The sequence below is a fragment of the Chanos chanos genome, chromosome 5 (genome assembly GCF_902362185.1).
Source record: "Chanos chanos chromosome 5, fChaCha1.1, whole genome shotgun sequence".
Classification (NCBI taxonomy): domain Eukaryota; kingdom Metazoa; phylum Chordata; class Actinopteri; order Gonorynchiformes; family Chanidae; genus Chanos; species Chanos chanos.
The window spans coordinates 47,834,179-47,859,436 of NC_044499.1; the positions used below are offsets into that span (position 1 = coordinate 47,834,179).

Here is a 25,258-nt window from a genome sequence, read left to right on the forward strand (position 1 = left end):
GGAGAGAGGGGGAGAGAGAGAAACAGATCAAGAAAGAGAAGAGGGGAAAAAAACATAATTGTTATCAGGACTTTAGAACGTGAAGAGCTGGAGGCTCTCCCGCTCAGATGTGCTGAAGGTGTGATGTGGATTTCCATAAGCATGTACAGCTGCAGTCCCCTCGTCTGTGTCCACGGCTCCGTGTTCATTCTGGTCATGCACGGGGGGGGGGCATTGAAATGCATCTCTCCCAGCCCCTTCTCTGATACGTGCGCCGCCTGTCGTCAAGCTCCTCCACACCGCGTGCGTTACGTTAACGTTGCGTTAACGTTACATTAGCGCTTGGCACGGCCCGAGCAAGCATACTGACCCACTACGAGAGTAACGGAACGGAGCAAGACGCGGCCAAGGCGGCGAATTAATGAGTTCAGCTTCATTAAAGTCAATGCACTGCACCATTTCTCTCTCTCTCTCTCTCTCTCTCTCTCTCTCTCTTTCTGTTTTTCAAAATCTCATTTTCTCTCTCCCCTCCCTCAGCTAAACTCTCAGTTACCTGCCCAGATGTGTCACCGATAATTAAACCCATTTAATCATTAGCTTGTATCTTTGCAAGCCAAAATAGGTGGTTAGGAGGAGAGATGGGGAGGCGTGTAGGTGGGGGGTTTTTTGTTCACCTCCTACAGAATAAATGCAAATAAAAGTATCTTAGATGGGGTTGTTTGGTTGAATTGATTGTCCAATTGGTTGCCAGCATGTGGAGGGCCCGTGTAATTAGCCCAGTGCCGGTGCTTATTCGCTGATTTGATGCGGGTCGGCGCTGGCTCCACGCGGCCTGCGAGACCCCCCTGCGTGTTCCAACCTCAGCCCTGTCATTTAGCAAACACAGGTGCCTGGCCACATCAACGCCGTGAGGGTCACACAAGGGCTGTAATTAAGCCAATCAGGAACCGGCAGGAGCTGTCCAGAGCTCTGATAGATTCGTCAGGATACTCTTGTAATGTGGGTTTAATCGGTTGGAATAGACTGCTGCCAGACACACACACACAAACACATGCGCGCGCGCGCACACGCGCACACACACACACACACACACAAACACACACACTCTTGCATACACATGTACTGTTAATATGAAAGTCATTAGAGCTGCTATCATCTGCAGCACCAGTAGCAGTGGTTATTTTTCTGCTGATGTGTAGGAAATATCTCAACGCAGCAATTTGCCTTGTTTAGCCATTTCTTAAAGAGTCCAGGAGAACTGTCTTTCTCTTTCACACATACACACTGTCTTTCTCTCATTATTTAACAGAATGTTTTGTTTGTTTGTTTTTATTGTTTTTTTCTGCAGCTGGGACAACGTACATATTTGGGCGAGATGGGGGCCTGATTGTGTACACGTGGCCACCCAATGACAGACCCAGTACGAGAGCGGACCGCCTGGCTGTGGGGTTCAGCACGCAGCAGAAGGACGCTGTGCTCGTACGAGTGGACAGTTCAACAGGTCTAGGAGACTACCTACAGCTCCAGATAGTGAGTCCTGTACACAACTAACCACACAGTGTCATATACAGATACACGCACTCACACACGCATAGCCTTACACACACTCACACACAGACATACGCACACGCATAGCCTTACGCACAATCTCACCCACCCACACACACACACACACACATAACCAACCATACATTCATACAGATACACACACTCACACGCAGCCATAAGCACACACACAGCTTTACACATACACACACACACACACGCACATATGCACACATACACCTTTATTTGCACACTTTCTGAATATGCATCACAATAAATCTGTCAATAAAAAGCTTATCACATGCTCCCACTCTCACGTCCAAGGGTTCACATGATCACACAGGTGATGATAATAATTCCAGGTTTCCTCCTACACACTTTAGAATGTTCCGGAAATCAGGCCGACCGGGATCATAAATAAACATGCATCCGCGTGCTGTACGTGTATAATGGTCCTTATACGGGGTGCTCCAGTCAAAGACTTCTTCCACAAAGGCCGTATTGACTGCTTACCGGCTTTGTGTCGGAGGAAGAGTAGGAGTTGGGGGAATTGGAACTGCGGTTTAGAGAGCATTTTATTTTTTATTTTTTTCTCCTGTAATTTTCTTTTCTTTTTTTTTTTTTTCTTTTTTTTTTTAACAACGCCCACTCTGACTGTAATCACAAACTCGTCCTCCGAACAATCAAGGCGGTCTCTCAGGGGTGGCATCAGCGCACTGCGCAGTAAATGTGGCACGGAGCTGGGTGTAGTAATGTTAGCTCCAGCTGAGCTGAGCTTGTCGCCGTGCCTTTCATGCTGCCGCTGGGGGGGGGGGGGGGGGGGGGGGGGGGGGCGGTTACGACCGGCGTTTGTGCCCCCCCCCCCGAAACCTTTGTCCGCCTCTCGGCCTGCGTTTGTCCGCGTCCGTGTGTACGCGTGCGCGCGAATCGTTTTCTTTTTTTCTGTTTGGCGTTGATTAAGAAATGACCGCATTTATCGGCGTATTAAAGTAATGGGATTAAACCAACATGCGCTGAAACTGCAGACGATCACCACGCCAGCAAAGCAGCCTTCTGACTGCACGGAATATGGCGTTGATTAAGAAATGACCAAATTTATCGGCGTATTAAACGCCCCTGCTGGGTCATCCGTTTATCGTTTCGCCCGCGGACTCGGCTTCCTCTGACCCCGTTTCATCCCGTTTAGTCGTTCGCACATTCCCTTTCGCACGCGGGGAATTGAGATACCATCTGATACCAACAAAAATAGCCCGTTAATAGACTCAACTTACACAGCTTACATAAGAGTGAAATATGTAACAGTTTACATAATGCCTACTGTTATGATCATGTCAGATTATGGGTTTCTTGGAGTGGTGTGATGTTTAATCAAGACCATGACGCTTTTGGATATGAATTGAAGGTATTAGAATGACTTAATATCTTAAAGCGATTAATTTCGGAATATGTAGGTCATTTCTAATGCATACTGGAGGGACTACACCACCCTGTTTGACGTTTTGACCTGTGCAGGAGTGTTGACTGCTCAACATCCCATAAAAGGCATTTACTCAACGCAGTTATGTGGGAGGGAAAATAGCTTTACCTGCATCATTAAGTATGTTCATTATAATATTAACTTCAGAATAAATAATCACTGACATTTTTTACTGTAATTAACTGAGGGGGGAAAAACACAAAACAAAACAATAGAGAACACCGTTTGTTTTGTTTTTTTTTGTTTTTTTCTCCATTTGCATTAATTGCGTTTGGACAAAACACAGATTAGGCTTGGTAGCATTGACACATCGTCGGCCGTTTTTTTTTCTGTGATGGGCGGGTTGCCTCGATTTAACATAAAAAAAAAAAAAAGAGTATCATTATCCATGCAGCCGGCGTTTTTTTTTGTTGTTTTTTTTCCTTTGCTGAAAGAGAATTAACCCAGGATCATTGACCATGGTAACTAGCCCGCTCGGTCTGTCCTGATTACTCAGACAGTCAGTGTCACCCCTGGATTCAGTTGTGCGAACGACCCTAAACGTTTGTGATTGAGTTAATTTAATCCTATCATATCACCATCACAACGGGGATTATCATTAGTCATCTTTCGCTTCTAATCTTTCTGCCGTTTTTCCTTTGCCCCTTAGCACAGGCAGAGAGAGAGAGAGGGAGAGAGAGAAAGGGAAGGAGCAAGAAAGCAGAGGGGGAGGGGGGTTAAGGAGAGTTGTATGAGAAGCAGAGAGAAGGAGAGAGAGAGAGAGAGAGAGAGAGAGAGAAAGAGGAAAGAAAGGAGAGAGAGGGGAAGACAAAAGAAAGCTGACAGGAGAAAAACAGTGATAGAGAGAGAGAGGGAGTGAAAGTGGATGAAAAGGAGAAGGAGAAAGGGAGGGAACGAGAGCTTTTGTAAGAGTCGAGAGAAGGACATGATGATCGAATACGTGAAGACTGCAAAACAAAGACACACAGTGTCTCTCTCTCTCTCTCTCTCTCTCACACACACACACACACACACACACAAACACACTCATCTGCTGACAGATGACAGTGAGGTTAATGGCCTATCAAATGCGTCTATCTTACTAAAGCTCTGTTAGCCAGCTGCTTCTAGCCCCGGCCAACAGATAGATGCTGTGTTTGTTTCTCCGCGGCAGCCTCTGCAGTGGCCCTGCCGACCGCGCTCCGAGCCAGGGCACATTAGCAGGATTAGGGGAGAGAAAAGAAAGACTTGGTGAGACACTGCAGACAACAGCCAAGTGATTATCCTCTGGGTCATGGCCAAATCGTTTCCACTTGCTGACCTCTCTTACACCCAATATCTAAGCTGTGCATTGTTTGTGTGTGTGTGTGTGTGTGAATAGTGTGTGTGTATGTGTGTGTGTGTTCATGCGTGTGTGTGTGTGTATGTGTGTTCGTGCGTGTGTGTGTGTATGCGTGTGTTCGTGTGTGTGTGTGTGTGTGTGTGTGAATAGTGTGTGTGTATGTGTGTGTGAATAGTGTGTGTGTATGTGTGTGTGTGTTCATGCGTGTGTGTGTGTGTATGTGTGTTCGTGTGTGTGTGTATGTGTGTTCGTGCGTGTGTGTGTGTATGTGTGTGTTCGTGTGTGTGTGTGTGTGTGTGTGTGAATAGTGTGTGTGTATGTGTGTGTGAATAGTGTGTGTGTATGTGTGTGTGTGTTCATGCGTGTGTGTGTGTGTGTGTGTGTATGTGTGTTCGTGCGTGTGTGTGTGTATGTGTGTGTTCGTGCATATGTGTGTGTTCATGCGTGTGTGTGTGTGTATGTGTGTTCGTGCGCGCGTGTGTGTGTATGTGTGTGTTCGTGCGTATGTGTGTGTGTGTGTGTGTATGCGCGTTTGTGCATAATGAGCTTGTCAGTCTTCTTGAGGAATGATGGGACAGTTGAAGCCAGCTCAGCACCAAGTGCCATGGAGCTGTGAGCAGCATGGCTGAATCTGCCAGAAACAGGGAGAAACAAAGACAGAATCTGGGAGAAATAGGGAGAAACAAAAACAGACTCTGTGAGAAATGCCGAGAAACAGAGACAGACTTTGGGCAAAGAGAGTGAGAAACACACGCTGAGACTGGAAAAAGACAAAGGGCTGACAGAATGGAATTAAACCAACATGCACTGAACTGCAAACAATCACCATGCCAGTAAAGCAGCCCTCTAACTGCACAGAAACAAAGATCATCCAAAAGGCTTTTTGACTTGGAATTATTCTCTGCTTTTCAACACTTAGGAACAATAGCATGTATAAGTATGTACCTTAAATGACACAGACAAGAAGAAAGACACACAAACACACATAGCTGATATGTCTGAGTCGTGTGTGTGTATTTGTGTGTGTGTTTGTGTGTGGGTGTGCATGTAGGGTGGGGGGGTGGTTGAGAAGGTGTACCGGTGGCTAAGAAGAACCAGTGGCCGCCGGTTTTCTGCCTGAGTTGACCCACAGAGGGCAGGAGCTACCTGGCCACACATGAGTGACATTTGACGCCCCTCAGAATGACAGTCCCCATGTTTTCTGACCTCATACCGTCACAGAGGATTCTGGGTAATCGCTGTTCAACTCTGCTGCCTTACTCATAGTTTTCATCTCTAAGGAACGAGGTTAGTTTTCAAGACAGGATATGTTCTGGAGCTGTTCACTCGGATTAGACTGTTTGGGTTGAGATAGCAAGACTGGAATCCTAACCTTAGGCAGGAATGAGCCACGGATGCAGCATTGCATAAGAATGTCGTACATTTCCATACTACAAGAGTGTCATCACTTATCAATTTTTATTTTTACAATAGTATTTTATTGCCTAAAACATCTCCATCACCTGGGATTTTATATGTTCCAGTGACGGTAAAAATTCTGAAACCAAACCCGGGGTCTCTAGCTGGTATTAGTATGAATGGTTAAGGCCATGGTTTTGCTGCTTCAACTCTTGGCGTCATTATTCCCTTTGTTTTTCACTTGTAAAGATGCTAAGAATAGCGTGTAAAAAAAAAAAGTAAATAAATAAATAAAATTGTTGAACTTGTCCTTTTAATCGGGCCATGGTAAAAGCGTAAGAAATTGGTATTTTAGAGTGCCACCCATCTGTATGAAAAAGATAAAGCACCACCACCATGTTCAAATTGTAACAGGCGCGGACGTTTTTTTTTTTTTTTTTTTTTTGCGTGGCCATTTTTTCAGCTTTCAGTTGCCTTTGTAAATGTTTTTTCCTTGTTAAAAAAGAAAGCGGGAAAAAAAAATTTCTCGCTGCGATGTTACAGTAGGGCTGACAATATGCTTCCGTATCATTTTTGCTTCATGCGAAAACATTTTAATCTCTACACATATGTGTTCATTATACATTAAACGCTGGATCATAATTGGTCCACCTGAGACTTTGCCGTGTCTTTTAACCTCACGGTAGTTACATCGACAGATGGAGCCAGTGATGAGATTAGGAAAATGAATATATTTGTCATAACAAGGGGAAGCAGGTGCTCTTTTAACTGTCTCCCTATTGCGAGGCACAGCAGAATAGCACTGTCTCACAAAGGTTATAAATTCCCTGATGGACTAAGCATAGGAAAATAAGCTCCGCAGAGCTGCTCTCCATCTCCTTTGAGCAGTTTTGTTTACCACAACATCTAACCAGCACTGCCAGATTAGAGTCAGTGCATCAAACAGACTGTTGTTTGATACAATCATCATGCTGACAGAGCCGAGGACAAAAATAGCAGAGCTACACAATGCCTGTGAGTATCAGGAATAAGTAGCATTGTCACAGAGAGAAAGAGAGAGAGAGAGAGAGAGAGAGAGAGAGAGAGATGATTTCATTATCTTTAGTGAGATTTCTGCTTTACTTGTTCTTGCTAGACAGTAGGTGTGCTTAGAGAACAGCAGATGTGTGGAGACATTGTGAAGAGGTGGTGGAAAAGATCATGTTGAGGGTTTTTTGGATGGGGGTTTGGGGGGGGGGGTACTTTAGAGGAACTAGGACAGAGTGCTTTTAACAAAGGACTTGGAACAGGAACCTTATCTGCCAAAGAGATACATGGTCTCCCCAGATCCGGCCCCCACCAGAAGAGAGAAAAAGAGAGAGAGAGAGAGAGAGAGAGAAGGAGAGAGGAATTGCGATTCCAGCAAAATTTATCCTCCCAGGTGTATTTATCACAACATGTGTGACACCTCTAAGACCATATATTAAAACTCATTCATCATAGAAATGATCACATATCTGATGTCCACATTTTAATATCAGGCGCTTTTTTTTTTTTTTTTTAATGAAAGTGTATATGGGGATTTGGTATTTGCATTCTGGACATGCACATGGGCTAATTAAAAGATTTATTGGTGGAATACAGATGAGCTGTCTGTGTAAAATCTCTTGGCCTAAGAAGATGTGTTCCTCCTTTAAGCTTTGAATGCCATCGCTCGTAAGCAGCTCTGCATAGGTTTACACACTTTCCAAAGACTGTTGTGTATGTGTGTGTGTGTGTGTGAGTGAGAGAGAGAGAGAGAGAGAGTGGTTTGTGTGTGTGTGTGTGTGTGTGAGAGAGAGAGAGAGGTGTGTGTGTGTGTGTGTTTATGCTCCATAGCCAAAATGAGAAATATCATTATTATGTACGGATCTGTGAGACACTGAACCCTGGGCCCATGGCAGAGCAGAGAGCAGCTCCACTCCAGGAATCTGTGCCTCCTCTCTGAGGGATTAGCCTGAGCCTTTAAACAGGAGCCAAGCCAGCACACTGACTAACTGCCTGCCCAGGACCACAACGGACTGCACCGCGTTCACAATTAACCCATGTGATCCTTATTCAGTATTAATGACAATAACAACACCGGCATCAAGTAGAGAGATTAGCAACAATAATAGCAATCCAAAGAAACTCATGATTATCATAAAAAAAACAGTAGTAGAAACAGAAGAATTACTAGCATTGGTGGCACTGGTAATGGTAGTATTATTGATGGTACAACTAGTAGTAATAATAGTAGGACTAGTCAGGGAATGGTGGAACCAGTGGTAGAGGTAATAATAGTAGCCATGGCTTTGGGGATACTAGTAGTAATGGTTGTAATACTAGAGGTTTATATGTAGTGTTGGAATTCGTGGTAGGAGACAGGAGTAGTCCTAATTCTAATAGATAACGAGTTGTAATAATAGGATTACTGGTGGTAATAGTAGTGTCACTGTTGTGTTGTTATTGTTGTTGTTTATTATCATTTGTATATGTGGGGGAAAAATGGACCGCAGAAGCTAATAGTCTGTGAATTTAAGTCTTTGATCAGCCTTTTCTCTCCATGTCTTCCTCCCAGTTCTTCCCACATTAATTTCAACCCACTGACTTTTTTCTTGTCTCCCTATTTTCATGTTGAGAACAATTTGCTCAACTTGTCTTCAGAGGAAAGGAGGTTGTCACAATTTCTATTCTATTGAAAAATGTGTGTGTCAATCAGCGTGGGGGCTCCGCTTGTCTGCTTAATTGCCTACAAGAAAAGGGAGAACTCTGGAGAGCACTATCGCTATAACAGTCTGATCCGCGACATCCAATGAGAATTTTCACAGTATTAGCCCTTTTATATTTAGACCTGCCTGGAAGTCCTCGGTGTGTTGTCAGCGTGTGAGGTGTGGGGTGTGGAATCGTCGGATAGAAGAAGAGACTCAAACGTGAGATCCGCCAAATTCGTGTGGTCCTCTCTCTCTCTCTCTCTCTCTCTCTACGTTTGCAGCTCCCCTCTGGGGGCTAATCGTGAAAACACTTATCCGTACAACTCGAGGCATTTTGTTGTTTCACATTAATTTTTTGGGCTTTGATGCTATGCTTCAATTTTTCACGTTCCCTTATGTATGTTTTGCCCCCGAGGAGGAGGGGTTTTTTTTTCTGTATTTTATGAGGAATCCTGCAAATCTGGGACATCGTCTCACACATGGGATGGGACTGGATGTAGGACGGGGGGGGGGGGGGGGCTTTAGCACTATTTGTTCTTTGGGTGTCTGTAACATGGTGGCTTTTGGATGGTCAAACAGAGAACCACTTTAGCCTTTTGGTACAAGCCCACGATGGAGCCATTATCACCAGCTCTCGTGGGTTCATCAACCCTGTTATTGCAGAAAGTGCAGGCTTTTTATTGGTGACACATAAGCTCCTGGTGTGGAAGAGAGGCTTGGCATGATTAATGCTCTGCTATCGTGAGAAGCCATGGTGGGACACCCATTCCACTATAGCGTCCATTAGCATGTCCAAACACGGTTGTGTGGGTTGACTGACTGGTCGGGTATTTAGTTCTACTTCCCAAACACAGTGTCTCTTCTTTGTTATGATGCACACCACCCACCCCCCACCCTAACCCCCCCAGGCCTTCAAATGTCCTTAAAGCACGACATTAGCTACTGGTCCTACCCTCAGACTACTCAAGGGGCTTTTTCAGATGAGGTCAGCCAGCCAACCGCCACAGCTGTCTGGGCACAGGAGGAGTTCAGGGAGAGTTCATCTGCCCTGCACATAAAGGCATGGTACATCCCTGCCTATCAGGGTATACTGACTGCCCCACCCCCACCCCCGTGTCAATTCACAGGGCAAAAGCTGAGGGGACAGGGAACGGAGAGAGGTTTAGAGGGGTAGCCAGGGGACTAGGCTGTTAGACAGAGGGAGAAATGATCTCATTGTGAGGAGTGTAGTGGAGGAGGGGATGACTAACAGACAGTGTCTGTCTTTATTATGGTGAAGGAGAACTTCCAGGACTCCTGGGCCAACTCAAGCACAGTTTGAGTCACAGACAACCAACCCCCCCACTTTACTTACTGATTGACTGGGGCCACTAGAGTGTGTGTGTGTGTGTGTGTGTGTGTCTGTCTGTCTGTGTTTGTGCACATGAATGTATTTATTTTCTTATTTAGGTGTGGTTATGCAGATGTGTGCTCACATGTGAGTGTTCTTAAATGTGTGTATGCATGCATTGGGATGTGACGTTGTGTGGTTGCTTGTGTATGTGTGTTGGTGTCTGTATATGTATTTGTGTGTGTGTGTGTGCGTGCGCGCGTGCGTGCGTGCATGCCTATGTGTTATGTGTGGATATACGCACATTAATATATATGTGTGATGCTTGAAAGTGTACGGTTGTACTCTGCTAAATCATGTGGACAGTTGGGTAAAGCCCTCCTGAGCTATACTGAAGTCTGGTGTCGAGTTCCGTCCTGGAGGTGATCACTGGTCCTAAAGGAGGTTCGAATGAGTGCACGTCAATCTCCTATCATCACCCCCACATTTATTCTATCTCATCTCTTTGGCACCTCACAGATGGCGTTTAAAGTCTTAGCCCCGTCAGGATATGTATTATGGTAATATCCAAAACTTCAGAGCGAGATGAAAATCCCCACTCTGTTATACAGATAAACAGCCTTTTCAAAGTGGTGATTTCATCGTTATTATTTGTGAATACACAGATATGAACTGTGAAGGGCTGTACTTGAGTTGGAGAAAGCCCTGGTACTAAATCCACATTCTAACCTGTTTCCATGTGTGTATGCTAATGCCATAATGTGGTTATGTGTGTGCATATGTTTGTGTGATTATGTGCCTGAATGTGTGGTTATGAGAGAGAGGGAGAGAGAGAGAGAGAGTGTCTGTCTGTGTGTATTTGTGTGTGTGTGTGTGTGTGTGTGTCTGAATGTGTGGTTATGAGAGAGAGAGAGAGTGTGTGTGTTTATGTGTGTGTGGTTATATGAGTGTGTACATGTGTATGACTGTGTGTGGTTGTGGGTGCATATGTGCTAGTATGTGTGAAGTTGTGAGTGTTAGAGTGTGTATATCAGAGAGTGTGTGTGTTTATGTGTGTGTGGTTATACGGGTGTGTACATGTGTATGGTTGTGTGTGCATATGTGCTAGTATGTGTGAAGTTGTGAGTGTTAGAGTGTGTATATCAGAGTGTGTGTGTGTGTGTGTTTATGTGTGTGTGGTTATATGAGTGTGTACATGTGTGTGGTTGTGTGTGCATATGCGCTAGTATGTGTGAAGTTGTGAGTGTTAGAATGTGTATATCAGAGAGTGGGTGTGTGAGATATCCATGTGGGCTTTGAGTGGGGTCAGGTGAAATTGCCGTTTGTCACATTTATGAAAACATGTACTAAGTAAAGTGAATGGAATTACAGTAATTATCTGGAGAGGGTACATCTGTGGTGGGTTTATGTGTTTTGACATGTTGATAGTCAACACAATAACGTCTTATTGTTAATGCTGTTGTTGTTTTTGCATATTGTTTGTTGCTGTTAATTAAAAGAATGCATTTTTTTGTATTCCATGGAGGCAAATGAATATTTGAAATGAATACCACCCACTGCTTCGGGAGCTCAGTTAATAAAACAATAATTAAAGTTTGTGGCCATCTAGTGGTGAGGATTGGCATCGCACCAAGAAATATTAATTTTTACTTCAGTATTGTGTTTCTGCAGTGAATTGCTTCAGTGAGAAGCAGCACAGAGAAAAGACGGCCCGGCCCAAACAGCCAATGTTGATGCAGATCACGTTTCAGATGGCTGGCCCTGCCCTAGCATTACTGTGTGTGTCTAGTGTGTTGCCTTGGGCCCCCTGGTTCGGGGAAAAACAGACCTCTTATTTTCAGCTGTTTATATTGATTTGATTATCTTATCTTAAGTGCTGCAAGGCACCTTTTTTTTTTTGCACATAAATTTGATTTGTGATATTTGTTTAGCTGGCCACAATGTCTATTATATATTACATTGATCTTGACATCAGTAGCAAAGATGCCATCATATTCATTTCTTTGGGTTTGATTTTGTGTGTGTGTGTGTGTGTGTGTGTGTGTGTGTGTGTGTGTGTGTGCGCGCGCGAGAGAGAGAGAGACAAAAACAAGAAAGAAAAATCAAACTACCCCCTCCTTTCATGACTTCACTTGTTAATTGCAATCAATTCCAGGCTACTGAGCAATTAAACTCAGTTCTCTTTATAACAGTATCCATTTAATGTCATTATAAGTCAGTGGTCTATACAATACATATGTACACAGCCTCTAATGATCACTGTCAGAAAATAAATAATAATACTTACACATAGTAGGCTCAAAAATAGGACTAAATGTCCAGAGTTTAGAATTTGAGAGGTTTAAGACTTGGCGGTAAATATTGGTGAATGTGTTTACATTGTTTTACAGATTACCTTATAACAACACCTTATTATTAAAATGGACAGAGTTGGTACATACTGTTGCACATACATTTATGAGATTTAAAACTAAAGGTAATTTTTTAAAAAAAAAGATAAAAGTGACTAAAATGTTCTTTAAGTCTTTCAATGTCATTCATTTCTGTAATCTAATGGGCTTATTAAAATACAAATGATAGACATCAATTATTAAATATGAATGTCACACTTGTCTGAGAGAGCGTTAGAACAGTGGTGAACCATTTTGATGCATAGCACTGTCAAGAAAATTATACACATGCTGATGAAATATCTGCCCATTTTGGTCTTCAGTGAGAAATCTGCGTCATTTCTAATGCGAGCTCTTGAGATGGAGAGAGGCTGTCTTTTGTAGGGCTGTTGTAGGAGAAAACCATCCAAATCTGTCACAGGCTCCACCATAAATATATTCACTTGTGGCGCCTTTGCTGTATGCTGAATAGCCAGTGTTAAGACTACTAAAGGACTTCTCAAAGGAAGCCTGTCTGTTGTCCTGTTGAAAGAACACAGTGAAGCTTTGTAACTAACTGTCTGTATTTAAAAATCCATTTTCTTTTCTCTCTCTCTCTCTCTCTCTCTCTCTCTCTCTCTGCAGGAAAGAGGCAATATTAAAGTTGTATTTAACGTGGGCACAGATGACATAAACATTGAAGAGACTTCAAAGTTTGTAAATGATGGAAAATACCACATAGTTCGCTTTACGAGGAGTGGTGGTAACGCTACTTTACAACTGGATGACTTGCCTGTGATAGAACGTTATCCCTCAGGTAAGAGCCAACAGTCTGAGTTACTAGCACTTTAGCCAACGGCCTTAACCAATAGCACTTTAACCAACAGCCTTAGCCACTAATGCTTTTAGCCAACAGACTTAGCCACTAGCATGTTAGCCAACAGCCACTAGTGCCATAGCCAACAGACTTAACAACTAGCGCTTTAGCTAACAGACTTAGTCAGTAGCACTTTAGCCAATGGCCTTAACTGATAGGTATTGTTATACTACATTATACATTTACAATGACAAGTACTCCAAAACACCATGATAGAGTGCAAGAACACAAGCCTCTCTCACAGTTAAGGACATTGTGCTTTTGTTTGTGATTGTGACTTGGGTCAAAAGAAAGAGAAAAATATTGTAAAACAAAGATTGTTATATCCTTTCAAATGTCAACAGCAATAATGCCTGTGGGAGGGTGAGGGAGGGGGTGTATTGGGTTTCAAAATGTCAGGGGAAGGGTTATTCAATCCAACAGCGTCTCAGCTGCATGAAGGAAAGGCCCTGACAAAAACTTGACATGAAATCAGGAGACAAAGAATAACCGTATTTGCTCTTATCTGTCAATTACAATGCAAATGCGCAGGATTACATTACCGGAAGTTTTGTTATGTTTGTGTTTTTATTATCCGTTTTCCTCTTAGGTCTCTTTTTTTCAGCTATTAGTTCCATTTAAAAGGTTATTTAACCAGAACCACAGATAGAGCGCGCGAGTCAGTCTCTTGCAGTGTCACTTGTCTGTAGGTGAAATGAGAGGCAGAAGAGCCTTAATACCACATGGGAAATGTGATGTAGCTTTTAAGATTGTGTCCTAGATAACAGGAATTGAACAGCTCGCTGTAGATCTTTATCACAGCCATATTTCTCGGCTTTTAGTCTCTTAGACGTCTCGCGTAATCTCTGTATGATGTGATTACAGCTGGTTCTGTTTAGAAGTGTCACTTCAGGGTTTTAAATATTCAACAACTTTTGTCATTGTTCCAGCGTTGCACGGATAGATCTCAGAGTATCATTCTAGAGGCAATTTTAGCCTGGTTCATATCTTTCCCGTTATTACATCAGATCGGGGATGGTTTTTAATTTGACGATTCTGTGATGAGCATACAAATGCAGGTTACAGAGGTATCACAAAACCCTCACCAGAAAGTGCGTTCAGGTTAACAGATAACCTGACCATCAGTGTGTGCACTGTTATAAGTATCTGGCTTAGAATTTATATTTTATACTTGATTTAAATTTTCTGTAAACTTAAAATGTTGATGAAAAGAGAGAAGAGGAGGAGTGTGGAATCATCACCGTATCATCATCTATATCACCGTATTGTTTTAGTGTAAAGAAACTAAATCCAGATCAGTGACTTAAATTAACAAATGACACAAACGACTGTCAGTCAAAAACAAAGAGCCAATCAGAACACTGGAGCAAATGAAGCCATCTTTATCTGTCGTACCTCCATGGCGACAGCGCATGTCTCTATCGTGTCTGTGAATTAAAATCCCGAAGCAGTAACTGAATACTAATAAACACAGTGTTTCAAGTGGGAAGGGGAAAAAACTTTTTTTTTTCTTTTTTTTTTACCTTCGCTCAAATTCAAAAAAAGTGAAAGAACAAATGAATCATGGCTATTTTATTTTAATCAGTACTTGATTGACTCCACTTCACGGGAGATTAGAATGAGCGTCTAGTGTGAACGAGAGAGAAGTGCAGTTTGATTTTGCTCTAATCAGCCCTTTTTTTTTTCTTAAAGTGCTACTTTTTTTTTTTCCTTAGTTATTTTGAAATGTTACTCTCATATCTCTTGTGTAACCGTGTGGGGGGGGGGGGGGGGGGGGTAAAGGCAAAATCTTACCATGTCCATTAAAACACATCGATGGCACATTGTTACACGTTGGCCGAGTCTTATGGTTTAAACGTAGATATGCACCTGCAGTCAGAACAGGACGAGACCACGCTTGCCCCAGTCTACCACTGTTCCATGTCACTCTCTGAACCTGATTACTCTTTGTTTATCAAATAAGACATGAACGTTATGAAAACCAGCAAAATTATCCTGGTATGTCCGCAAATCAAATGCCAATTTTCATGCAAGGATTTTGATAAAAGATGATTTAAGAAATACCATTTCTAAATGATTTTTTTTTCCTCGTTTGACAAGTTGGCATGATTAATAAGATTATAGAACGTGTGTGTTAAACATAGACACTGCTTTTCCACACTACTGCCCAGCCATCATTTTCTGTGCCTTCATCACATGACTCATATTATCTGTGCTTTAACAGGTTTTGCCATTAATGAGGCCAGCACTACATACACTGAAATGTTATATATATTTTTTTCTGTTTCTGTAAGACAGAAAGATGACATTGGATGACACTGGAAAACACCCACTGCTATGCCATTTTGTTTTGCTTGGCACAGAGATTGGCATGTCTGAAATGCCCACGTGAAACCTCCGCCAGCAGAACTGCCCCAGCAGGACTAGGGCACCTGCTCCACCTACACTACCCACTCCATACCCATCGTGCCAGGCTGGCATGGGACACACCAGTGAGTGCGCATCTCATGATGCAAGACTGCTGAGTTTCCAAATGAACATTCTCCAGTTAAGCCGGGAATGTTTCAGAACTAACGTGTTACGCTCCGGCTTTAAGATGAACGACGTTCGGACTGTGCTTTATTAACAAGGGTACTGTGGGACAGAGAAACCCATCAATATTAACAAGAACATGTTTATGAAAGTTTGGTTGACTAGCTCAGCACTCTTGCTTCATGAAATACTCCCCTGGTCTCTCTCATCTGTGGCAGAGCAAGACGAATGAATGAGAGAGAGAGAGAGTGTGTGTGTGTGTGTGTGTGTGTGTGTGTGTAGGGAGGGGACCATGTGCATTTGTATGTGTATGAGAGAGTGTGTGCCTATGGATGTGTATATGTGAGTGAGCATTTGAAAGAGAGAGAGAGAGATAGACAGAGTTTGTTGCTCTGGTCAGTCTGTGTAAATGTGAATGTGTGTTTGTAAACGCATTCGAATCTTTTTTTTTTCCCCTCCATCATCATCATTATCATCATCATCATCATCATCATCACCCCAGATTGCTGTTGGCGCTTTTGAAAGCCAATGATTTGAGTGGAATAACTCCTATGTGTGTAATGATTACCACGCTGTGATAAGGCACAAATGGTTTCACCACGCTGGGGTCCTGGCCCAGACTTTAAAAAGAGAGAGAGAGAGAGATGGTGGAGAAAATCACTGTAATGAGCGTTTGTGTCCGCCCCCCACCCTCTCAGTCATCAACGACCTTTCAGCGTTAGCTTTAACCACCCATCCTTCCCACACACGCGCGCACACACACACACACATACACACACACATTCACACACAACAAGCTTGCAACAGACCTAATCCACCTGCTCTATGGGTGTCACACAGTCAAATCACATCTCAGCACACACTGTTTTAATAGCAACTCACCAAGTGCTGTTCGTTTGCCTAGAAACAGGCTTTTTTTTATGTTCTTGTGTTTTCTTGGGGTAGATTTCTTTTAGGATTGCTAAGATCAGGTGTAAGTGTTGTAAAATGTGTTGCTTGGGAGAGGGGGGGCCGCGAGGGGGGGCCGCGTAGATTTCACCTTAAACGTCACTACACCAACGGGCCCTTGAAGCACTGTGGAGAACGTGTAAGCTTTAGCATCTGTTCCGGTGTTTGGAAGTGCAAGGACTCGTGGAAATAGAATGTGTGGAGGAGGTGAAGAGGACAAAATGGAAATTTAACGGGGAAAAAATGGTCTCCTCTTATCTCTATAGCGCATCTTTACAACACACATCCCTACTCTGTCCTATAACGCAGCCTGTTTGGGAACACGCGGTTTTGTTTGACAGTTTTAATCGTACCGTAATTGTATCTAACCGCACAAACACACACAGAGAGGACTCACTTTGATTGATGTGTAACAAGTTAATGGTTTGGAGGGAATTAAAAAAAAAAATTAAAAAAGAGTGTGTGTGGGGGGGGGGGGGGGGGGGGGGACGTGGCGTGCACCTGACATAATTATACTCCTAAGGAATTTGAGCAAATCACGCTCACCTCTTACCAGAGCAGATAGGAGCAGTAATTATGTGGGTTGCAATGAATTTGGAGTAAATGTTCAACAAATGGATGTTCCAGAAGGCTCGATCGGCCCGGCGTTTAATGCATTTTATTACCGTGTGTTGAACTGACACTCCTGATTAGTACTAAAACATACCATGCAATCAATTTACATCCCATACAGCTGTTCACATTGGTTATTATTCCTGATCCTTGTCCGGAGGTTATTTTAGAGAGAGGGGTGGTGGTGATCTGATACAAAGACTGTGTTCTGTTGACAAGGATTAATATGGTTTCTCGGTATGGGGGTATGCACGCGGGTATTTCTCGGTATGAGTTCTTGGTATGTAATCTATATAAATCCAGACTTTTTTTCATAGCTAAAGTCAAGGTTTTGTCAGGGCCTTATCAAATTCTCCTGAGGAGCAGCTGGTATTTTGAGTATTGACTTCAATCACAGATATCATTGTTTTAAATGGATTGTTTTTCTTGTTGCCTTGGTTCTTGACTTTCTTTTTGGTAGTGTTTGTTTTTAATGTGTTTTGTTCTGATAATTAATGTGAGATTTTATATTAATATTAATGAGTGAAAATAGTTTACAAATTGTTTTTACTTAAAAAACTAATTGGATGAATAAAAATTTTGATTGTAATGTCAATTTCTAGGTAAAAGGAGCAGTGTATAACTAGATGAAAAAACTGTTAAAAAAGATTTTAAAATGATTATTATTATTATTATTATTATTTTTGAAAATCTATTTTCAAAGGTATGTCTTGAATGTATAAACATGTGATTCTTGGTTGATTTTTCTCTTAACTTTAGAAGTTTAGGAGAGTATTTAATATGAAGTCTTTCCAAATATAGTGATAATTTGTTTTGCTTAAATAATAAAAGTTAAATGATGGATTGAAAAGCTTTATTTAATGCTATGTATGTAGTTTATGGGTTTTCCAAATTTTTTTCCCCGGGCGTTTTTTAAAAAAAAAAAAAAAAAAAAATTTTGAAGAGGCAGTTGTTTTTAGGGTTTTTAACATTTAATCTTTGACCTTTCAGATTGTAACAATGAAATGTCTCTTTAAACTTTAAAGGCAACATTGATAACGAACGGCTGGCGATTGCTAGACAGCGAATCCCATATCGGCTTGGTCGAGTAGTTGACGAATGGCTACTCGACAAAGGTAAAAACATCTGATTAAAATTTTAAACTAAAGAATAATTTGATCATAAGAAAGTGATATATTGCACAACAAATAAACCTTCTAAAACATAAATGCCCTGTATAACTAATCTTCATAAAAAAAAAAAAAATTAAACAAATGTAGTTTGTAATATTTTTTGCATTGTATATTATAATAATGTATTGAAATGTTACACTGTTTATGTAATCAAGTTTTATCTGTCAATCAAGGGTTAAAGGGACTGGTAGTGAAAGTTAGTTAAATTATTAACAAAATGTTATGTATCATTAAAATACGTCAATAAAATTATTGCCACACCCTGTTTATAAAAAAAAAAAAAAAGAAAGAAAGAAAAACAAATCGGTCTATATTTATACATATGTATTTATAAATTTTTAACTAAAGAATATTTTTTTTCACTGAGGCAATGACATATGTATTTATAGTGAAGAATACATACTGTATATTTTATATATCTGTGTATTTATATATGCTTTTTATGTTAAACATATTGCTTTTTTAAGCAGAAAAAGCGTTTAAAAGTCTAAGGAAACGTCTCCTAAATAGAATGAATGATTATTTACATCACCCATGAAAGTCCCTTTAACAAAACCAGGTTAATGTGCAAAATGCCTCTGAGGTTGCATGACTTTATTGTCTGTAATGAAGCCTACATGAAACTCTCAGAATGATTTTCTTGTAAGGTTTGCTTATTCTCTCCTTCTTCCTTTCTTTTCTTTTTTTTTTTTCGTTGTTTATTACTACAGCTACTATCACAATGAATCATTAGTAATATGTCACATTAAATATACAACCATCTCTCCATGTAAACCTTATTTCAAGCTGTTTTCATTTCAATTCCTGTCTCCCTTGCTTAAAGGCAATCTCATTAACTAGAAAGGGTTTTTTTTCCATCTCTCTCTCTCTCTCTCTCTTTTTCTCTCTCTCTCTCTCTCTCTCCTTCTCTCTCTCTCTCTCTCCCTGTTTCTCATGGTGTTTGAAAATAAATTATCTCTATCTGTCGTTTCCAGCAATCAGCCAGCATTAGCGAATGTGTGTTTTTAAATGAAAAAAAAAAACAAAAAAACGGAACACACTAGATTGTCCTTTTAGCAAAGCCACATTGATTTCTGAGGGCTTTGTTTTCTCATCCTCCTCATTTCATTTTGTCAAAACCAGACCATTAAATTAGTTGATAAATTACTGCTGTTACTGGTAGCATTAGAGTAATTTATTGCGTCCACGGCCCTCAGGGCTACCTGGGCCTCCTTCTTATTAGTCTCACCGAAAGCCTTATTTCCCATCAGTCCACTGTGTCTTACACGTCTGTGTATCTGTATGTGTTTACAGTGTGGGAAGTGAACAATATGCTATTTGTTTGTAACCTTACCCCCCGCCCCCGTAGGTCGACAGCTTACCATCTTCAACAGTCAGACAACCATAAAAATCGGCAGCGGGGAACGCGGCAGTCGCGCGTTCCAGGGTCAGCTCTCCGGGCTTTACTACAACGGCCTGAAGGTGCTCAACATGGCGGCCGAGGGCGACCCCAACGTGCGGGTGGAGGGCAGCGCCCGTCTGATCGGCGACATGCCCTCCTCGTCCATAACGCCGCAGTCCAGCGCCTCTGCCGCCGGCAACCGTTCCGACACGTCTCCCTCCATCACCGACATCACCACGACGACCGCGTCCAACCGCCAGGGGAAGCAGACCACGACGCCGCAGGTCAGGACCCGAAGGATTTTCTCTTAAAAAATGCTTCCTTACTCGCCCTGCCCTGTTCACGCCTAGTCGGTTAGCTTTTTACGCCGTGTTTGGGTTATGTCCGGTCTTTTTAAATATGCGAGTCGTGGTTTTTAATTTGATTCGCACATGTTTTGAATGGGCGACCATGGCAAAGGTGGTTCTTAAGAGAACCTGCGGTATTTGAACAGCTTGGCCCTGTTCCAATGGTTTTCAGCATCCTCTTTGTCTGTGACCTGGTTTGCTTAATTAACAGGATAAGTGGTGGCAGCTTTGTTGAAGACTATGGCATTGACATGATGTTTGTTTTGGTGTTGGTTCAGTAGAAAAGAACACAAAGTGGTAGTATTGGAACACGGCCCAGTCACATAAGCACCTATTTTCCATTCAGGCTGCAGCTGCCAGACACCTTGCTGTTTGGATGAGTGTGTTATTGGGGCTATGTTCTGTCTGACTCTGGGCCCCTGGGAGCAGATCCCCCCCCCCCCCCCCATCCAGTGAACGACACTAACTCTTAGTGTCTTACCCAGAGCTCTGTATTCACTCACTCAAAGGAGGCCTTGGAGGGAAAAAAAAAAGACCACAGCATTTAAGAAACAAGCTTGTAGAAAGCTTGTACAGAGGAAGATGGGTTCAGTCCAACAGAACACAGTTGCTATCATGTTTAAAGTGATTGGTTGGTGTGTTGTCCGTGTGGTTTGTCACTGCTCCTTTCATCAGTCTCCGATAGAGTGTTCCAGAAGGAGTTCGGCTTCAGTGGGTTTAACAGTGTGATCAGCTAGAGCTGAAAGGTCAGTGGAGCTACCCCCTTAGCTGAGTGCTCGGTTTGTGTGCTGGTGAATGGAGGTGGACTGATGGCTTAGAGAACACAACGTCTAGAGTGTAGACTGGCCAGTCCTCGCTCACTCTTTCTAACGAAAACACACATGCGCACACACATACACGTATACACAGACACGCGTACACACACAGGCACACACACACACACTCGTTCACTCCTATACATATATACCCACTCACACCATCCCTCTCTTTCTCTCTCTCTCTCTCTCTCTCTCTCCCTCACAGACTCACACACACACACACACACACACACACATATATATATATACACATTCTCATTTTTATGCGTACTGACTCACCCACACACATGCCCACATCCAAATGCTCACACACACACAAACATACAGTCTTGCACTCAGACATACACATACGCACTCACTCCCGCACACAAACGCACAAATAAACACACACTGCACTCTCTTACACATACACACACACACACAGAGTGTGGGTGGTGTGTGAGGTATGTGTCAGGTCTGACAGTGAGTCTTACATGCAGAGCTGTAATTATGTGTCAGAGTCGTACGGTAGGGAGGGAGATTGACGGACATGCTGAGGTCAGCCCAGGGCTGGACGTGCTTGTCTCCTCACCGAACCCTGTGATTTAGGCTCTCTCGCAACCAAATCATCGCTTCATGCTCTCCCGGCCAGCTCTACTGCCCTGTATTCAATTACCTCTCCTCCCGAAGGACACCCACGCGCCTTGTGTGAAGCGTTTGGTTATATGATAAAGGATATTGTTTTTGTTTACCCAGACTCTAAGGTAATAGAAGCTTATCTGTTGCTAATCTGCATGGCTTCTGTTACAAAATGGTGGGCCCGCCAGCCTGCATAGAATAGAGAATGTGAGTGATGGTGGTAAATGTTGCCATGGTAATGTTAGCATCCACCTTTTTTCTTAGCACTGTGGTTTTCTACTCTTCCTATCAGTGCTCTCTCTCTCTCTCTCTCTCTCTCTCTCCCTTTCTCTCTCCCTTTCTCACTTCTGCCCTCCCTCTCCCTCCCCAGCAATGATCCATTCTGTTTTTTTGTTTGTTTTTTTTAATCTGATAATTGTGCTGTAATCAGAGGTGATGTGTGTGTGTGTGCGTGTGTGTGCGCGTGTGGCCTGCAGTTGTAATGCATATACTGAATGGTTCCTGCCTGTATGAGAGTTCTGATTACACACCCCTCCCAGAGTGACCGTTATGCAAGAAAAAGCTCTTAGCAATCAACAACTCCAATCTAATGACTGTCCTCATACTGTCTCCTCTCAGCACTTACTGCATGTCCACACACACACACGCACACACACACTCGGACTCAGGCTCCACCCCGTTCTGTGTGTGTGAGAACTGGACATACAGTCAAACAGGATTTTATCCATTTTACCTGTAGATAGATAGATAGATAGATAGATAGATAGATAGATAGTTAGATAGATGGAAGTGTTACAATATGTTATTTATGATAAGTAAAGCCATTTTTTATTGATAAATCTAGCCTAATCATTTTAGGATGGGCGCTTGATTGGACTTTGATGAAGAGGTGTGTAGAAGGCAATATTACACTTCCACAAACTGTATTCTGTTTCTTTTATATATTTAAGTAGCTCTCTTTTCAACCACTCTCTGAAAGTCCTGTTTGCTCCAGTTAGTTGCTGTTTAAATGATCAGGAAGGAAAATGTGAGAGATTTTAGCGTGACTATGACCCACGGTCTCTGAAATAAGTCACAAAATAAATTCAGTGAGAAAACCAGTAAGCTGCCACGCAGGACTCTTGGTTCAAACACCTACCACTCCAAAGAAAGAAACTCCACAGTGTCTCAGAGGAAAAAAAGATGCTTATGAGAACTCAGTTGCACAGAGTGTGTGTGTGTGTGTGTGTGTGTGTGTGTGTGTGTGTGTGACTGACAGATGAGACGTTTAATATTTCTATCTGAAGTTGATGTCCTTTGTGACCAATGTTTGGGCCAACTGGGGTTTGTAAGTGACAGATATCTCTTTCATCATCATTTCTTTCTTTCTTGTTCTCTCTGTCTCTTTGTTTCTCTTTCGTTCTTTCTCTCTTTCTTTCTCTCTCTCTCTCTCTCTCTCTCTCCCTCTCTCTCTCTCTCTCTCTTTCCCTTCTTTTGTTCTTTCCCTTTACATTGCAGCATTTTCTGTTTTTCTCTCTCTCTCTCTCTATCCCTCCCCTTCATACACAACAACGTCATTTTCATCAGAATCATTTTTCCATATCTCTCATTCCCTTTCAACTCATCCGGCTGATCTCTCTATCCGCGGCCCCTGATTGAAGCCTTACAGGAATTAGCAGGCTAGAGACACATGTTTATTCAGATCTAATGGGAAGGCGTGCTGTGTTTGGGATGCCAGCGTATGCACTCGCCTTTAAATAATGAATGAAAGTGCTAGATGCAAGCTTACGTGTCATTAAACACATCAGGGTGTGTTTTAGATCTCAGAGAGGGGGTGAGAGAAAGAGAGAGAGAGAGAGGGAGAGAGAGAGAGAGAGAGAGAGAGAGAGAGGGAGAGAGAGAGAGAGAGAGAGAGAGAGAGAGGGAGAGAGAGAGTCAATCCACCTCAGATCGCTTTGCGTGGGCGCCTCTCAGAGCGAGAAAGAATCTGTATCTTATTTCACGTCGTGTAAAATAGGTCACTGAATATTCAAAGCCCATTAATCATAGATTTATCATATATATATATATATATATGTTGCGCGCACGCGGGGATGTGCAGACGCCGCCGTCATTAGTTGCGTTGCTATGGCGACCTAACTGTTGTCGTGTACAGAGAGGACTGTGAAGCGGTAAACATTTTAAAATAAAGGGCTGAAGCCGTGAGTGTCTTGATCGTGTCTATTCAGTGTGCTCATGGCCAAGGCATTCAACTGCATGGAATTTTTATACAAACATAAGTATGTATGTATGTGAGCGTGTTTGCACGTGTGTGTGTGTGTGTGTGTGTGTGTGTGTGTGTGTGTCTGTGTGTGTGTGTTTGTGTGTTTGCGTGCACAGTTGGGTGTATGCATGTATACATACATATATACGTACACACACATACATACAGGTGTATGTATGTGTGTCTCTGTGTGTGTATGCATGTATGTTTGTTTGGTATATGCGGTGTGTGTGCGTGTGGTGTGTGTGTGTGTGTGTGAGTTTTATTAGACTGTGTTTGAGGATAACAGTAATTACGTCCTTTCAAGCGGGAGCCAGACGGTTTCATGCCTTTGCATCCTGAGCATAGAGTAGAGCATAATGACTTTTTTTTTTTATTAAGATCCAGGCGTCTAATGAGACCCAATGGGCCAGGCCTGTGTCCAGTCTGTCTAATGGACTTTGCTCTGTTTCCCATCTCGGCCTTTATTTTCTCAGAGTGCTTCAATTTGACAATCTTTTTGGCCGTTTCCAGCGGCCGAGGTACGGGTCAGTGGAATGGACACAGGGGACTCCTGCAGAGGGTTATTGTGGGTTTTTTTTTTTTAAGAGGGAGAGAGAAAGGACTGTTCTCTGTCTTATGGCTCGTCTTCAATCACATTTCCAGTGCTGGATGGCGTTAAATGAATCATTTTCACATTTGTACATTGGCCTGTTTGTCATGTCATTTTTTTTTTTTTTTTTTTAAGAATCTGCTGTCTTAAGCAAGTGCAATTTTCATGACATGTTTTTTTTTATGTATTGTTATTATTATTATGATTATTAGTGTGGTTATTTTTGCTTTTAAGGAGAATTCTGTTCCATTTATAATTTATGGTGGTACTGGAGCTGCGTGCTGGTCCTGTGCTCTTATAGCAGACAAATTCTGTCCCATGAGGCTGCTCGTCATGTGAGGCGAAACAGCCAGAGGTGTGAGCCCCCCCCCCCTGCCCCCCACCCCCCTCCTTTCTATCTGAGTCTTTCTTTCCCTAGACACCCCAGAGCAAAGCAGGGAGCCCAGGTAGAGAACCCACTCCCCGCTGTTTGTTGCCCTTTGATAGTTTGAAGGAACAGGAGATCCGGAGTGATTGCTGGATCCCCCTAGAGAGGGTGAAAGGCTTGTGCGTGTGTGATGGAGAAAAAGAAGAGATTAAAGGTGTGTAAGAACTACACTTATCTCTCTCCCTGGTCCTCTGCAGCGCCACTGATGTGTGTTCTGCGTCAGCTTCTGCCTGTGGTGTGTCGAGAGAAAGATCTATTGTGATTTACTGTAAGGGCGTGTGTGGGTACGTGTGTGTGTGTGTGTGTGTGTGTGTGTGATGTTAGATTGTGGACTGTCTCCCGATGGAGTGTAGTGAAAGGTTGGGAGGTGTGTGTGTGTGTGTTTGTGTTTGTGTCTCCTTACACACGCTCCCCTCCTCCTCCTGTCTCCAGCAGAGCAAACCCTTAGCAACCTCAGACTCACCAGGGCTCATGATTGGCCAAAATTAGTCAGGTGATCCAGACAGACTGCTTGCAGTCTTACCATCTTTTTTGCTCTCTCTCTCTCTCTCGCTCTCTCTCT

At 42.6% G+C, this 25,258-nt stretch overlaps 1 protein-coding gene across 4 annotated transcripts in view; it reads left to right on the plus strand.

Moving 5' to 3' along the window:
* nrxn1a (neurexin 1a) overlaps positions 1 to 25,258 on the plus strand; it is a 135,758-nt gene that overhangs the window by 100,893 nt on the left and 9,607 nt on the right. For all 4 annotated transcript variants that reach the window (XM_030773339.1, XM_030773338.1, XM_030773337.1 and 1 more), the window contains 4 exons: positions 1,328 to 1,509; positions 12,776 to 12,947; positions 18,125 to 18,214; positions 19,620 to 19,936. In XM_030773339.1, the coding sequence (XP_030629199.1) occupies positions 1,328 to 1,509; positions 12,776 to 12,947; positions 18,125 to 18,214; positions 19,620 to 19,936 (761 nt within the window). The remainder of the gene's footprint in view (positions 1 to 1,327; positions 1,510 to 12,775; positions 12,948 to 18,124; positions 18,215 to 19,619; positions 19,937 to 25,258) is intronic.